Raw genomic sequence first — 15,406 nt, forward strand, 5'->3', positions numbered from 1 at the left:
CTTAGCATAGTGTTCTGCTATATGGCCTAATGGATAGAACAGAGGCCCGAGAACCATAAGGAACTGGGTTACAATCCTGCCTCTGCCACTTTTCTGCTGTGTGACCTTGGGTAAGTCACTTCACTTCTTTGTTCCTGATACCTCACCTGTAAAGTGGGGATTAAGACTATGAGCGCCATGTGGCACAAGGACGGTGTCCAACCTCATTTGCTTGTACCTACCTCAGCATTTAGTGCAGTGCCAGGCACATGGTAAGCCCTTAATCTCGAGTGCATAACAAAGTACCATAATTATAGTATCTTAAGCCCTCAATATTAGTAAGTGCTCAAAAAATACGATTGACTGTGACAGTTCAGGTCCCACAACTCAAGTCCACTTGGGTTGCAATACAGGGCAAAGGCTGTACCTAGAACTGAGCGAGTCCCAGCCCCTGGGGTCCTCCCCTCAGAGGAGTGGCAGCTGAGGCTCCAGGGAAAAGAGAATCATGTAGTTTGGCTCAGGATTCCCTCCCATTCAGGGAAAAGGAAATCTACCACCCAGCACCTGAGGGCTCCTCTTCCACCCACCCCCCTGCAGCCAGCCAAGGGTGCACCCATTGCCCTGTCAGTGTGACATCCCGCTCCTGGTAGTGTCATTACCAGGGGATGAGCTGGTGGGGGGTGAGCAGTTCTCCTAAGGCACACAAGGAAAATGGGGCCTGCGGGATGACTGTGGGCTCCATGGGCAGAGAGGCAGGAGCCCCGACTCCGCTCTGTTCTTCAGTGCCCAGGGCCTGGCACTGAGCTGGGGGTTGTCCAAGACGGTGGCAATGGGCCCTAAGATTCCACAAGCAAAAACAACTCTGGTCTCTCTTCTGTCGTCCATGTGCCCCCACTGCAGACCCTGCCTCCAATGCAACTTCCCAGTAAACCTCTACTCTCCTTCCCGGAGCTCTTCTTCACTTCCTTCCTCTTGGGGGAGGCCAGGTGGGAAGATAGGGCCTCTGAGGAAGTGCCTGCATCTAAGCCACCACTGCTTTCACCCCCATGGGTCAGCAGAAAAATCTCAACTTCCTCGAGGAGATGAGGATGGAGAGCATTGGACACCCCTTGGTCCTTCTAGTGAGGGTTGACCATTAGCAGGGAAGATGACATGGGAAAAAGAGGGACCTAAGCAGTCAAGGCAGACTACAGTCCAAGGCCAGGTGTAGGAAGAGGAGAGAAAGTGTGGTTTCTTGTAATGATACGGCCTAGCGGGCAGGCTCCCGAAGGGGTGGTGGGGCTTTGTTCGCCCTGACCCCTGAAGGAGATGGGCCTCATCCAACCCCAGCCCTGCTCCAAGCAGCACAGGGGAGCCAGCCCCGAGCCTAGTAAAAAGCCAACGACAGTTTATTGTAACCGCACAGGGCAGGGAATCTGGCGCACACGAGCACACACACAGGAGAACAAGAGGAGCTTTGAGCCCCTTGCCTGCCAACTGGATCCCACAGACCCCCAACCTTCCCTGCCTAGGTCTGGGGCCATGGAGGGGAGCTTGACCCCTGACCACGGTGGCCAGCTCTCCAGCCCCTCTTCCAGGCTCCCTGGGACCATGCCCACTCAGGACAAGAAGGCCAGGCAGCTGAACAAGGACACCCGGCTTCCCGATTCCTTTCCCACTCCCAACCTCAATGTCCATGGGCGAGGGTGGCTACAGTACTAGGCTGTCGTAGGCCAAATGGGTGGGGGGGGAAGGACAGGGTCTGGCCCCACCATTCCCCACTCTCCTAACCCCTTTGGGATCACCCCAAATAATGACAGTCTCAAGGGGGACTCATCGAGAGTCCAGAGAGGTGGAAGGGGGGAGACAAGAGGAGCAGCCCTGGCTCCTGGGCAAATCCCAAGAGTCCGCCCCACCCCCACCCCAGTCGGAAGAGCCTTGGGGAGGGCCCTGGCCAGCCCTCCATCCGTGAGTCTCTTGGTGATGGGGCTGCAGTTCAGGGTGGTGGGGGGTGGGGGAAGGAGGGGTGAAGGTGCCGGTGGGTGGCTCAAGATCCCCGCTCAGTCGCTCTCAAACTTGACGGAGTTGACCTGAATGGAGATGGAACCGCCCCGGTAGCTGCCCCGCTTCTTCTTGGTCTTCTCGTGCCGGAATGATTTGCCTTTGGTGAACTTGAGGACGTCATTGGCTCGCTCACCCCAATCCCCCGCGGCGCCTCGCTGGAAGAGACACGCCATGGACTCCTTCGGTTACTTCCACTGCCCCCACTGAGGGAGCTCCTCCTTCCCACTCCCCCTCCCTTGCCAGCAGGCCCCGTTCACCTTGGCATCGAAGGAGTTGTTGGCCACGCGGGCATCGACCTCAATTTCCTCTTCCCGGACCCTTCGGAAGGGGGATGACGCCCTTCTCTCTGCCTGTCGGGACCAGGGGTGGAGGGACGGGTGAGCTGGTCCCCCTGACACCCTCAGGTCTCCCGGTCCGGCTGGGAGCCATGACCCGCTTCCACCTCCGCCTATCCCTTCCCTTCTGAGAACAGTTCTCGTGTCTTACCTTCTTAGTTTTGGGGAACGTGTTGGGGGCCTCGGGCTTCAGCTTCTTGCCCTGGGGGGTTTCTGTTTCCTGAGTTCCGTTCAGCTTCTGTTTCTGGCTGGGACCTATGGACCCATTCAGCCCCGAGTAAATCGACCCGCTGTCCCAGCCCTTCGTTCATTCAGCCCCGAGTAGATCGACCCGCTGTCCCAGCCCTTCGTTCTTCCCTCTTCTCCTCTTGCCTATTCCCGCCCTTTCCCCTGCCCCATGCCATGCCTGCGGCCACTCCAGTTAGTACAGTGATGGGTAGGAGTCAGGGACTGAATTCTATTCCACCATTTGGGGTTAACTCCCTGCAACCGCCCTCTCTCACTGTCCCCCGCCCAGGAGTAAGGACGGAGGACGGCAAGAGGGGGTTCCTCGCTTCTTCCGTGACCGCCTGCTGGCTCTTCTCCCAACCTGGGGCTTTAGAAGGAAGTGGATTTGGGACAAAACGATAGTAGGAGGGGGATGCACAACACAGCACCTTCTCCCCTGCTCCCTCCCTAGGTTCCGCCACGCCTGAGAGTTTGCTCTAGGACCCACACCTTTGCTGGCTGGCTGGTCCTCCTCTTCGGAGCTGCTGTCCTCACTGCTCTCACTATCATCCCCAGCGGGCTGGGCCTTCCCGTTCCGAGGAGCTGGCGTAGAGGTACCATTGAGCTTCTGGCTGGGGCGTCCTCCTGGGGTCCCTTTGTTGTTGTTTGGCCCCTTGTCCTCTTCCTCCTCACTGGAGTCAGAAGAAGAAGAAGAACTGCTCTCAGCCTTCTTTCCAGGAGTGGCTTTGGGGGTCACAGCCCCCGCTGCCTTCCCGACTTTGCTCTTCGGCTTCTTCTCCTCTTCTTCCTCCTCACTGCTGGAGCTGGAGCTGTCCGAGTCGGAGCTGCTGGCCTTGGGGGCCGGGGCTTTGGGCTTGGGCCCTGGAGCAGCTGCCTTGGCCCCCGGCTTGGGCTTTGGGGGACCTGCAGGGGCCTTCTTCTTCTGCTCCTCCTCCTCCTCACTACTGGAGCTGCTGTCCTCGCTGGAGCTGCTCTGCTCTTTCTTAGCCAAGGCCGGAGACTTTTTCACTGGTGCAGGCGGTTTCTTGGCCTTGGTGGCTGGGGCCGGCTTGGCCGGAGCCTCGTCCTCGGAGCTGTCTGAGTCTGAGCAGGGGAAGACCAAAGAGCATCACCATTGACTGGTCAGAGGGACTTGTCACCTCGGCTTCAGCCCCGAGGCTAGGTACTGCCCACTCCCCTCACCCCTCTCTCTCCCACCCTGCCCAATTTCATACCAGAGCTGCTTGAGGAACTGCTGGCCGCCTTCTGGGTCACCACCACTTTGGCTGCTGTCTTGCTCGGAGTTGGTTTGGCCAGGGGTTTGCCTGGAGTTTTCTTTTTCTCCTCCTCCTCCTCCTCCTCGGAACTTGAGTCTGAGAGTTGGCAGAGAAAGACTATTGGGTTAAGCCAGTTTCACGGCACCTCTACGAGTATTTGTGATGCTCAAAAATTACTACTACTTTCATTCATTCGATAGTATTTATAGTATTTACAAGTAGTGTTAGTAGCAGCAGGTGGAGAGATCAGAGTTGGCTGCATCAGACATCTTCCTTCTCAGGGGACGGTGGAAGTGCGTGCACACAAACACATCCCACCTCCCCCGCTACACCCACCTGAGTCACTATCAGAACTGGAGTCTCTGGTCTTGGCAGGTGCGGCCTTGGCCGGTGTAGCCTTAACTGCAGAAAAGACCAACAGCTGAGTGTCACTCCAGCCCCCAAGATTTAGAACACCCTAGGCGCTCCCCGATCCTCGGTTACAATCCTTAGATGAGAGGATCACCCCACAAGCTCTCTGTTGAGCTTCCAAATATTCAGGCAAGGTCAGCTCCCCAACGTCACCCACCAGGAGTCTTCTTGGGTGCTGTCGTCTTCTTTTCCTCCTCTTCCTCCTCCTCGCTGCTGTCTTCGCTGCTCTCGGCCTTCTTCTTAGGAGGCGGGGCGGCCGTCTTCTTCAGCTGGGGGCAGGAGGGTGGAGGCACTGAGCTGTAGGGACCTGTGCATCGACCGAGAAAAGGGAGCAGAACGGCGCTCAAGCCGGGAGCCCAGACTCAACCACTCTCCTGAGGTGACTAGTGGATTCTTTCCCGGGACTCACCCTCGGGGCTCTGCCAAGCCTCCACCTTCTCTCCTAGTCCCACCCTGAGGGAGGTAAGGGGTGGGGGGTGGCCAGCCCACCCACCTGACTAGAGAAGTCTCCAAGACACTAAGCATTACAGCCAGCACCCCCCACTCCCACTCCTAATCCCTGTCTGCCTACAGCTAAAGCGGAGGGGGAACCACAGAGCAGAGTTCGCCTCCCTCAAACCGGGGTCATCTGGCGGGTTATTTCTGAGCTGGGCCCAAGCTGCGACTCACTGCTGCCCTCTTTAGTGCAGAGGGAATCCTGGGAGCTACCACGGCCCGGGGCCTCTCACCCAATTCCACCTGATCGTGCCCTTCCCCGGGACGGATGGGGCCACCCTCTTGGGCAACTCACCCTGCCTGCCCTTGGCCGCCAGCTTTCTCTGCTGCTGCTCCTCCTCCTCCTCGCTGGAAGAGTCCTCACTGCTGGAGCTCTCCCGAGCCTTCCCTGGAGCCTTGGCCGGAGCGGCTTTCTTGGCGGCCGGAGCTGCGTTCTTGGCCGCAGCCTGAGTAGAGACCAGTCACTCGATGCCCCTCACCCAGAGCTGGACTCCTCCCACCCTCGGGCGAGTCGGGGCCTAGAGTTGCCGGAGGGGTCACCAGGTGGAGAGCGGACGGTTGTCTTACCTTCTTGGGGGCTGCCGCCTCCTCTTCCTCTGAGTCCTCGCTACTGCTGCTATCGCTACTACTGTCACTGCCGGCTTTGCCGTTGGTTAGTTTGGGGGCAGCCTTGGTGGCGGCTCCTGAAACCAGGGAGGAGAAACGGGGAGGTGAGGAGCCGGACGCTGAGCTCAACGGAACCCAGCTCCCCTTCAACCAGGACTCGGCACCCCCTGCCACTTTGAAGAACTTCCTGGCCTTCTCCGCTGCACCACCCTCTCCCCCATCTCCCAACACACCACTTGGCTCTCCACTCTAGCCAACCGAACCCACTCACGACTTCCACACAGAAGTCACCTTCTCCCCCACCAGAAACACTAGGTTCCTCCCCAACTTCGATAAAAGTAGTGATGCTAAAGTTCCCATTTGTTCAGCGCTTACTCTGCACCAGGCATCCCTAAGGGAAAGGGTAGGCACGAGGTAATCAGATCAGACACGGTCCCCATCCCATACAAGGCTCGCAGTCTAAGAGGTAGGGAGGGCAGATTTCTTACTTCACAGACAGGGATAAATGAGGCCCGGAGAGCTAAGGCCCTTCTTGTCTTGCGAAACTCTACCCCCCCAAGACGTGTTCTTATAAGAGCCCCCCTTTACTCCCCAATAGTGTCAAAACTCTGTGTGCAGGGAATGCCTCATTTTCCCAGTTGGCACTTCTCAAGTGCACAGAAGACTGGGTTCTGTTCAGTGGGAGCTCCATAAACACAACCCCCACCAGGTTCAGTTCTCCATCCTCTCTAAATCTCCAAACCTTTTATATTTCTTTATGGCTGTAACTGGCTGGGACTATCTCCTTATTTGCATTGCAGGGGATTTTTCTGGGCTCGCTCTTTCTCTTACTTCCCGACACCCAGTATGGGGGCCTGGATACCCACTGAGTCCCAAGGGTCCAGCTGCGTCACTCCCAAGTAAGGCCTGCTCCCCACTCTAGTCCTGGTCAGCAGGAAACTCAGCAGGAGACCTGCATTAACCCGCCAAGGCGTGGATCTCAGAAAGCCCCCAACCCTTCTCCTCCCTTGACCCCTCCCAATCACTACCGGGTCCCCCAAGAGAGCATGGTACCAGGTTTTGCTGGGGCTTTGGCCGCCACTGCCAGCGGCTTCTGCTTCTTGGGAGCTTCGTCTTCTGAGCTGGAGTCAGAGCTGCTGGAGTCGGAGCTGGAGCTCGCTGCCTTCTTGGGGGGTTGGGCTGCCTTGGCCGCAGGTGCCTTGGCTGGGGTTTTGCCTCCTTTCTGTTTGTTGGGAGCGGAGGGGGAGGAATTCAGCTGGGGCTTCATGGGTTAGGGAGTCCAGCGGAAGGGAGGGGAGGGAGGAGCTGCCCGATCATCAGGAAGAAGCCATGGGGAAAGACCCTAAACAAAAATCTGATGACATTTGGAATACCCCTCCCACGTTGGGTACCGTGGGGCAGCAGAGTCCTGCCATCAAGGGCCAACCAAAGAGCATTCAAGAACCCAGTCCGCTCTCCTCCCAGTCCCGTACTCGCTGTGCCACCCTGGCCTGGGGGGCTAGGACACTCCCCAATCCCAAATGAAGACTGACCTGGGCGGGTTTCTCCTCTTCTTCCTCACTACTACTACTGCTGCTGCTGCTGCTACTGCTGCTGCTGCTCTTCGCCGCCTGGGTTGTCTTCACAGGTTGCTTGGGCACACCGGTCTGCTTGGCGGCTGGAGTTGGAAAAGGGCCAGAATCGCTGAGAACCCAGCCAGAGAGGGGTGGGGAGAGCCAAGAAGGTGGGTAGACCAGGCGGTCACATAATGGGGGAAGGATGCAGGGGAGAGGTGGCATTTGGGATCTGGTTCAGGAAATCCAATCCCGTGTCTTCTGCACCTTTTATACCTACCTGTTTTTTTACCTGGAGGGGCAGCCGCCTTCTCCTCCTCCTCACTTGAGCTGTCCTCGCTGCTGCTGCTGCTGGAGGAAGACTCTTTCTTCGCTTTCTTTGCTGCAGGGCCATTGGTCACCACCTTCCTCTTCCGAGCCTCTGGGGACCTGCGGAGAGGGCCCAGAGACCATGGTTATCCCAACGGACAGACACTTTAGCACGTAACTTCCCTCTAGCATCACATCTGGGCAATGACCGGCCCCGAGCAGGGAAAACAGGTGGGTTCCCAACAGGAAATCCAGATTATCCGCCCACACCCTCCCGTAGGTCAACACGTGCCCTGTGGGGCAGAAAAGTGCTCAATGAAAGGGAAGTGAGGGGAAAGGCTGGTGCGTGGAACCAGAAATATGTGGCCTGGACCATGAAAGGGTGTCTGTGCCTTATTTCCAAGAGGTTTTAAGTTTAATTCCTCATAAACTTGTGGAAATGGTAGTCATGGCAGCCTTGGAACAGAGAAGCAGGGTAGCCTAATGGCAAAAGCAAGGGTCTGGGTGTCAGAGGACCTGGGTTCTAATAATCCTCGCAGGGTGACCCTGAGCAAGTCACTTAACTTCTGTATCGCAGTTTCCTCACCTGTAAATGGGGGTTCAATACCTGTTCTTCCACCAATTAGAATGTGAACCCTGTGTGGGATGGGGACACTGGCCAGTCTGATAATCTCCTATCTCCCCTGGTACTTAACAGAATGCTTGGCACAGACTAAGCACTTAATAAATATCACAATTATTATTACAACTCACCCCATACCCCAAACAAACAGTTGCGGGGTCACATGAATCATTCACTCGATCGTATTTACTGATCCCTTAGTATGTGCAGAGCACTGTATTAACCACTTGGGAGAGGATAACAGAGTTGGTAGACCCGTTCCCCGTTCATAAGGGGCTTACAGCCTAGAGGGGATGACATACATGAGTACTGATAAATGAATTCGGGATATGTACATAAGGGCTGTGTGGCTAAGTGAAGGAGGAAATCCAAATGCAACCCTGCCAGAAAAGAGTGGGAGATACCGGCCCAAACTAGACCCCTCTACCTCACCCACCCTGGGCTCTGGATACGATTGACCTCCTGCTAGGAGTCCCTGGGGCAACTGTCCATCGAACTCGGAGGCTAAATTACCTTGCTTAGCCTAGTTTGGACAGGAAACCAGCAACCCCCCAGAGGCAACGGACAAGATGGTAGAGGCACAACTTACTTGAGCCAGTAGCCGTAGATGTCCAGGAGGGAAGAGGCGTTGGGGTCTTGGCAAGTCTGCAGGAAACAAAGGTGAAGGGAGAAGAAGTGAGGAAGCCATTCAGGATCCAACACTTGAAATACTACAGATTGACTGATAGAATGCTTTCCCCCACTGGGTCCCCTCAGGAAAGTACACACTGGCCTTGCCCTCCACAGAACACTAGTCAAGCTCCTCAGGGTAGGAAGGGAAAGAGAATCAATGATAATTACTGAACACTTTATGCAGAGAACTGTTCTAAGCGCTTGGGAGAGTAGGTAGACATGATCCCTGCCCACAAGGAGCTTCAGACTGGATAGACATGAAAATAAATTCTAAAGGGACTTGTACATCAGTGTCGTGTACCAATTCTGTTGTATTGTACTTTCCCAAGCGCTTAGTACAGTGTTCTGCACATAGTACATGCTCAGTAAATACCACTGATTGATTTATTGATTGCTGTGGGAGTGGGAGAGAAATGAAAACAACACACTTAAGGGGTACAAATCCAAGCGCTTGGGTGACACAGACTGGAAGGAAGTGTGGGCCTTGTCAGGGAAGGCCTCTCTGAGGAGGTATTTTAGTAGGATTTTAAAGATTTTGAGAAGCAGCGTGGCTCAGTGGAAAGAGCACAGGCTTTGGAGTCAGGGCTCATGAGTTCGAATCCCAGCTCTGCCACTTGTCAGCTGTGTGTCTGTGGGCAAGTCACTTCTCTGTGCCTCAGTTCCCTCGTCTGTAAAATGGGGATTAAGACTGTGAGCCCCACGTGGAACAACCTGATTCCCCTGTGTTTATCCCAGTGCTTAGAACAGTGCTCGGCACATAGTAAGTGCTTAACAAATACCAACATCATTATTATTATTATTAAGATGGAAAGAGTGGTTGACTGTCCCCGACCACCCTGCTGAGGGAGCTGGATCAATCGTACTTACTAATCAACCAGATGTACTGAGCATTTACTGAGTGTGGAGCATGGTACTAAACACTTTGAGAGCACAATATAATAAAAGTCAGTAAACACATGCCCTACCCACAAGGAGTTTACAGTCTAGACCGACATTAAATTATGGATATGTATGTTCATTAATATATCAATAGTACTTATTGAGTGCTTAATGTGTGCAGAGCACTGTACTAAGCGTTTGGGAGAGTTCAGTATAGCAGGTAATGTCACTGTTTGTTGTACTGAACTTTCCAGTACAGTGCTCTGCACACAGCAATCGCTTGATAAATGTGACTGACTGAACTAGACTCTAAGCTCCTTGTGGGCAGGGAATGGTCAACCAACTCTTCATTCATTCACAGAGAAGCAGCGTGGCTCAGTGGAAAGAGCCAGGGCTTGGGAGTCAGAGATCATGGGTTCGAATCCTGGCTCTGCCACTTGTCAGCTGTGTGACTGTGGGCACATCACTTCACTTCTTTGTGCCTCAGTTACCTCATCTGTAAAATGGGAATTCACTGTGAGCCTCACGTGGGACAACGTGATGACCCTGTATCTCCCCCAGCGCTTAGAACAGTGCTCTGCACAGAGTAAGCGCTTAACAAATACCAACATTATTACCCCCATTTCACAGACGAGGTCACGGAGGCACAGAGCAAGCACGGGGGTAGGTAATAATGATAATGTTGGTAATTTGTTAAGCGCTTACTTCGTGCAAGGTCAGGAGGTGGCCCCACGTGGGGCTCACAGCCTTCAGCCCCATGTTCCAGATGAGGCGACTGAGGCCAGGAGGAGGGACTTGCCCACGGTCACGCGGCAGAGGCGGGACTGGAACCCAGGCCCTGGGTCTCCCAAGCCGGGGTTCTTTCCGCTGGCCCGGCAAGGGGAGCGCGGAGCACTGTGCTAAGCGTTCGGGGGAGCAACCTACCAACCAACAGACCGCTTGGAGCCAAACCTCCCCCCCCCCCCGCCCACCAACGGTCCCGGCGGCCTCCGCGCGCGCGGCTCGTCCTCGTGCCGCGCGCCGTCCTCGCGCCGCCCTCGTGCCGCGCGGCGCCCTCGTGCTTCTCCCCCCCCCTCCGCCCTCCACCGCGCGCGCCGCCCCGGGAACCTACGGAGCCGGCGGCCTTGGCAAACTTGCTGGCGGCCTCCGAGAACTGGTTGTCCCGCAGGAAACTGAGCACCAGCGGGAACAGGTCGCTGGGCACCACGCGGCGCGAAGCGGGATCCGCCATCCTCCGAGGAGACACGTTACTGGGCCCGGACGCACCCCCGTCACGTGCCGGGGGAGGGAGGGGGGAGAAGGAGGGCTGGCGTCACTGACCGGAAGGGGCGGGGCGTCCGGACACAACGTCGCCCGTGCCCCCGCCGGCGCCATCTTGGTAAAGGCGCGGCCGCCACTCGGAGGCCATCTTGGTGAAGGGCAGGTGGAGACCGCGCCCCCGCCGCCATCTTGGTAAAGGGAGAGTCTCGCGAGAGGAGAGGTCGAGGGCGCCCGTTTCGTTCCGCCGGGAAATGATCTTTATTCCGCCGGCTTTGCTGCTGCCGCGTGTGCAGCAGTCACACCCACATGGTCTGAAGTTTCCGGCCCTGAGCTGTGCTACAATATTGGATGAGGAAGAATATTTGGCTCGGGTAGCCATTTGCCCTGAATAGGGAAGCAGCGTGGCTCAGGGGAAAGAGCCCGGGCTTGGGACTCAGAGGTCATGGGTTCGAATCCCGGCTCTGCCACTTGTCAGCTGGGTGACTGTGGGCCAGTCACTTCACTTCTCAGTGACCTCATCTGTAAAATGGGGATGAAGACTGGGAGCCTCACGTCGGACAACCTCATGATCCTGAATCTACTCCAGCGCTTAGAACAGCGCTCTGCACATAGGAAGCTCTTAACTAATAACGTTGGCATTTATTGTAATAATAATAATAACAATACTAACATTATTATAATAAGAAGAATGGTGTTTATTAATCGTTTACTATGTACCAGGCATTGTTCTAAGCGCTGGAGCAGATACAAGATAATCGGGTTGGACACAGTCCCTGTCCCTCGTGGGGCTCACCGACTTAATCCCCATTTTACAGATGAGGGAACTGAGGTGAGAAGTGAGGTGACTTGCCCAAGGTCACACAGCAGACAAGCGGCCAAGTGGGGATTAGAACCCATGACCTTCTGACTCCAGGCCCGGGTTCCATCCATTAGGCTGTGCTGCTTCTCCGTGGATATAGCTAGCCATGAACAAATTAAGATGACATTAATTTTTCAATTTTTTTTATTTTTAATCTTGAGTGTATCGAGTGAGGTTAGGCATGGATTAATTGTTGGGGAAAGTGGTGATGGGGAGATTAGGAAAGGAACAAGGTGGTAACATTTGCCCGTCCTTCCGCTATTGTAATCATGCTATTCATTAGGTGTTTGCTAAGGGGCAGACATTGTGCTAATCACTGGGGTAGATAGACTTCATTCAATAGTATTTAGTACTTATTGAGCGCTTACTATGTGCAGAGCACTGTACTAAGCGCTTGGAATGTACAATTTGGCAACAGATAGAGACAATCCCTGCCCATTGACAGGCTTACAGTCTACTTCTCTGTACTTCGGTTACCTCATCTGAAAAGTGTAGACTAAAACCGTGAGCCCCATGAGGGACAGGGACTGTGTCCAACCTGATAAAACTGCATCTAGCCCAGCGCTTAGTACAATACCTGGTATAAGGTAAGCACTTTTTAAAAAAACAAAACAGGACACAGTCCTTGTCCCAAAGGGACAACCCACAGCGCTATAATTTTATGTTCCCATGTGCCCAGAGCAGTGCTCGACTCATAGATGGCAATCAATAAATGTTGTTAATTAACGGTGATGGTGATAACACTGATGACATTTTTTTCCCAGTATATAAAATAGCAGTAGAAGTACCATTTATTGAGTGCCCTCTTGGTGCTTGGGAAGTTCAGAATAACAGTGACACATTCCCTGACCACAGGAACTAACCCTTTAAATAGTGAGTGGACAGACATGCATGAGTGCTAAGGAGGTTGATAATAAATTCATAAGTGCTAGAGTTGGTCAAAAGGATTTGTGGGAAATTAATTGGGAAAAATCTGGGGATGTGAGATATTATTTGTTGAGCATATACTATGTGCCAATCACTGTGCAAGGTGCTGGGGTGGAATAAACGGATCAGGCACAATCCCTGTCCTACATGGGTATCTTCTGCCCATTTTTACAGATGAGGAAACTGGCTCAGAGAAGTTAAGTTACTTGCCCAAGGTCACACAACAGGCAAGTTGTGGAGCTGGGTTTAGAACTGGGAGTCTTCTGACTCCCAGTTCTGTGTGCTTTCCACTAGACCATACTGCCTCTGATTTGGGGAGGGAAGTCCCAAACCAAGGTAATAGCATAAAAATACCATTATTTTGTTTCGAGCCTATCAGGTCAAACTGCACTAAGCACCGGCGAGAGAACGGTGCAGTTGGTAGACACCACCTCTGCCTTAGTGAGCAATTTCTCCACTCACCTGCTCACCGGGTAACAACATCCAAGTGCTATGTCCTTCCTGAGTTGACAGCCACAGTACCTAATATTCCAGGATGAGGTGAGCCATGATTGCCTACACTGGCATAATGGTAACTTTTGTTTTGTTTTTTGTCTCTTTGCTGATCAGTGAGGCCCAACATTCGGTTGGCCTTTTTGGCTGTTGCTGCTCTTTCGAACAGTGACTTGAAAAAAGCAGTCAAGAATGATTCCAAACTCTCTTTCTTGATTTGTGACTCACGGCTTCATAGATGTATCTTGGATATTTTTCTTAGATGCATTACCTCACACGTTCTCATTGAAACTCATCTGTTATTTTTTAGCTCACTCACCCAGCTTTGCAAGATATTCTGTAGTTTATTACTATCTTCATGGCGTTTCCCACCCAAAAGAGCTTAGTGTCACCTACAAATTTTGTGATTTCACTGCACTGTCTTTCAGATCATTTATAAAGTTGTTAAACACATCCCTGGAGGATCTAATAATTTACATCTGTCCTGAAAAATGGTCATTCATCCCTACCCTTTATTCCTTCTCTTTCAAACAATTGCTACCTGAACAATACATCCCCTCCAATTCCACAGTTATTTATTTTTTTTTAAAGGCTTTGATGTAGAACCTTGTCAAAGCCCTTGGGAAAATCCAACTATATCCCCTTTAGCCCCTTAATCAAGCAGCCCCACTGAAGCCTTAGATGGCTTCTACCTTTCGACACAGGTAAGGGACCTTGTAAGCAGCATTGACAGCTCCCACGTGGTGTTCTTTCAAGTTGCCCCAGGCACCTAGAACTCTTCAACTCTCACTTATTTGGAACCATCTTGTGCACCCTCTGTCCCCTGTGCTTCATGTATACATTCTGAGAGGACGGCATCAGTACTCATGGTATCTGCTAAGCACTATGTACCAGGCAATGTACTAAGCACTGGGTGGACACAAGCAAATCAAGCTGGACACAGTCCCTGTCCCATGTGGGGCTCACAGTCTCAATCCCCATTTTATAGATGTGGCAACTGAGGCAGAGAAATGAAATGACTTGCCTAGGGTCACATGGCAGGCAAGTGGCAGAGTCAGGATTAGAACACATGACCTTCTGACTTCCAGGCCCGTGGTTTATCCACTATGCCATGCTGCTTCTCTGTTCGATGTTCCGCTTGGTTTGATTTTCCACCTTGCACAGAGCCTGGCTTGCTTTATCTGGTTCCCTTCTCGGTGCAGGGGGCACCCAGAGGCTCAAAGAACCAATGCTTCTCTATTCCCAAGGACTAAGTGTTACCAGGGCCAGATGTAGCCTCCTGGCACCGCTACAGCCCTCACTTCCACCAAAATTGAAGAGGGCTCCATTCAGCTAAGGACCGTGTCCTCTTAACTACCCACGGAGGTGACCTAGATGTGTAGCTGGGTATGACCTCTGGGCTTCCTGCCTGCACCCCTATGCTTACTGTGGGGAACATTTGTGGAGCTGTACCTGGGGAATCACAGCTTTTCACAGTTTGGGCCAGATCAGGAAGATATTAGCTTCTCTCTCTGGAACCACTGGCCCAACTCACCATCCCAACCTCCATCACCCTCTTCCAGGCCCCTTTGCCAATCTGTACAGAATCCAGAGGACAACAGCCCCAGTTCTAACTTCAACTTGGGCCAAGGGTCCATGGATCACTGATTCCGGCTGTGACGTCTCTACAGAATCTCACTCCGGGCCAGTGATGCTGGGAATTGTTCACTGGCCTCCATGGTGGAAAGCAGCACACGTGTAGCCATCAGCTGTAAAGGGAAAAAGTGCTACCTGAACATTACATCCCCTCCAATTCCACAGTTGGAACTGCCAACTGCTCTCTCACGATAGGACTGACTCAGGCAAAAATGCCTCCATTTTTGAAATATTTTTGAGGGGGTGAGCAGAGAGTACATGTCTGGAAGTCAGAAACCTGGGTTCTAATCTTCGTTTCGCTACTTGGCAGTTGTGGCCTTAGGCAAGTCACTTAACTTTTTTATTCCTCAGTTCCCTCATCTGCAAAATGGGGATTCAATATCTGTTCTTCCTCCTACTTAGACTGTGAACTCTATGTGGGATTCATCTTGTCTGATTACCCCAGCACTTAGTACAGTGCTTGATGCTTGACACCTGGTAATCACTTAATGAATACCATAATTATCAATCAATGGTATTGAGTGCTTACTGTGTGCAAAGCACTGTACTAAGCACGAGGGAAAATACAGTGTAATAGTTTGTAGATCCGATTCCTACCCAGGAGGAGCTTATAGTCGACAGACTGCCCGCTCCCCAACCCCCCGGGCACCCCGTGAATGACTAATCATTTTTGTACACGATCACCAAACCACGGTTCAAGGAAAAATTTTGGTCTCTCTCCTCTTAGACTGTGGGACAGGGGCTGAGCTGATGAACATGCATCTATCTACCCCAAGAGAGACTCCATTCCTGGCCCCAACCCTCGCCCATCTCCCCATCGTGTCTTAGAGCCACTTCCTTTGGGG

At 53.2% G+C, this 15,406-nt stretch overlaps 1 protein-coding gene across 2 annotated transcripts; it reads right to left on the reverse strand.

Annotated features, from left to right (window-relative positions):
- Positions 1 to 1,344: 1,344 nt before the first annotated feature.
- NOLC1 (nucleolar and coiled-body phosphoprotein 1) lies at positions 1,345 to 10,657 on the reverse strand. 2 transcript variants are annotated; one of them, XM_029081204.1, is made up of 14 exons: positions 10,500 to 10,657; positions 8,427 to 8,482; positions 7,199 to 7,335; positions 6,886 to 7,010; positions 6,407 to 6,575; positions 5,315 to 5,430; positions 5,043 to 5,193; positions 4,410 to 4,559; positions 4,178 to 4,243; positions 3,800 to 3,937; positions 3,075 to 3,668; positions 2,509 to 2,612; positions 2,280 to 2,372; positions 1,345 to 2,177 (listed from the first exon to the last, which is right to left on the reverse strand). In XM_029081204.1, the coding sequence occupies exons 1-14, from the start codon at positions 10,617 to 10,619 to the stop codon at positions 2,019 to 2,021; spliced, it is 2,178 nt and encodes a 725-aa protein (XP_028937037.1). In that variant the 5' UTR covers positions 10,620 to 10,657; the 3' UTR covers positions 1,345 to 2,018. The 2 variants fall into 2 exon arrangements, with proteins under 2 accessions (XP_028937037.1, XP_028937036.1); XM_029081203.1 differs by having other exon boundaries at positions 7,187 to 7,335.
- Positions 10,658 to 15,406: the final 4,749 nt, after the last annotated feature.

Source organism: Ornithorhynchus anatinus, chromosome 16, assembly GCF_004115215.2.
Source record: "Ornithorhynchus anatinus isolate Pmale09 chromosome 16, mOrnAna1.pri.v4, whole genome shotgun sequence".
Lineage (NCBI taxonomy): Eukaryota > Metazoa > Chordata > Mammalia > Monotremata > Ornithorhynchidae > Ornithorhynchus > Ornithorhynchus anatinus.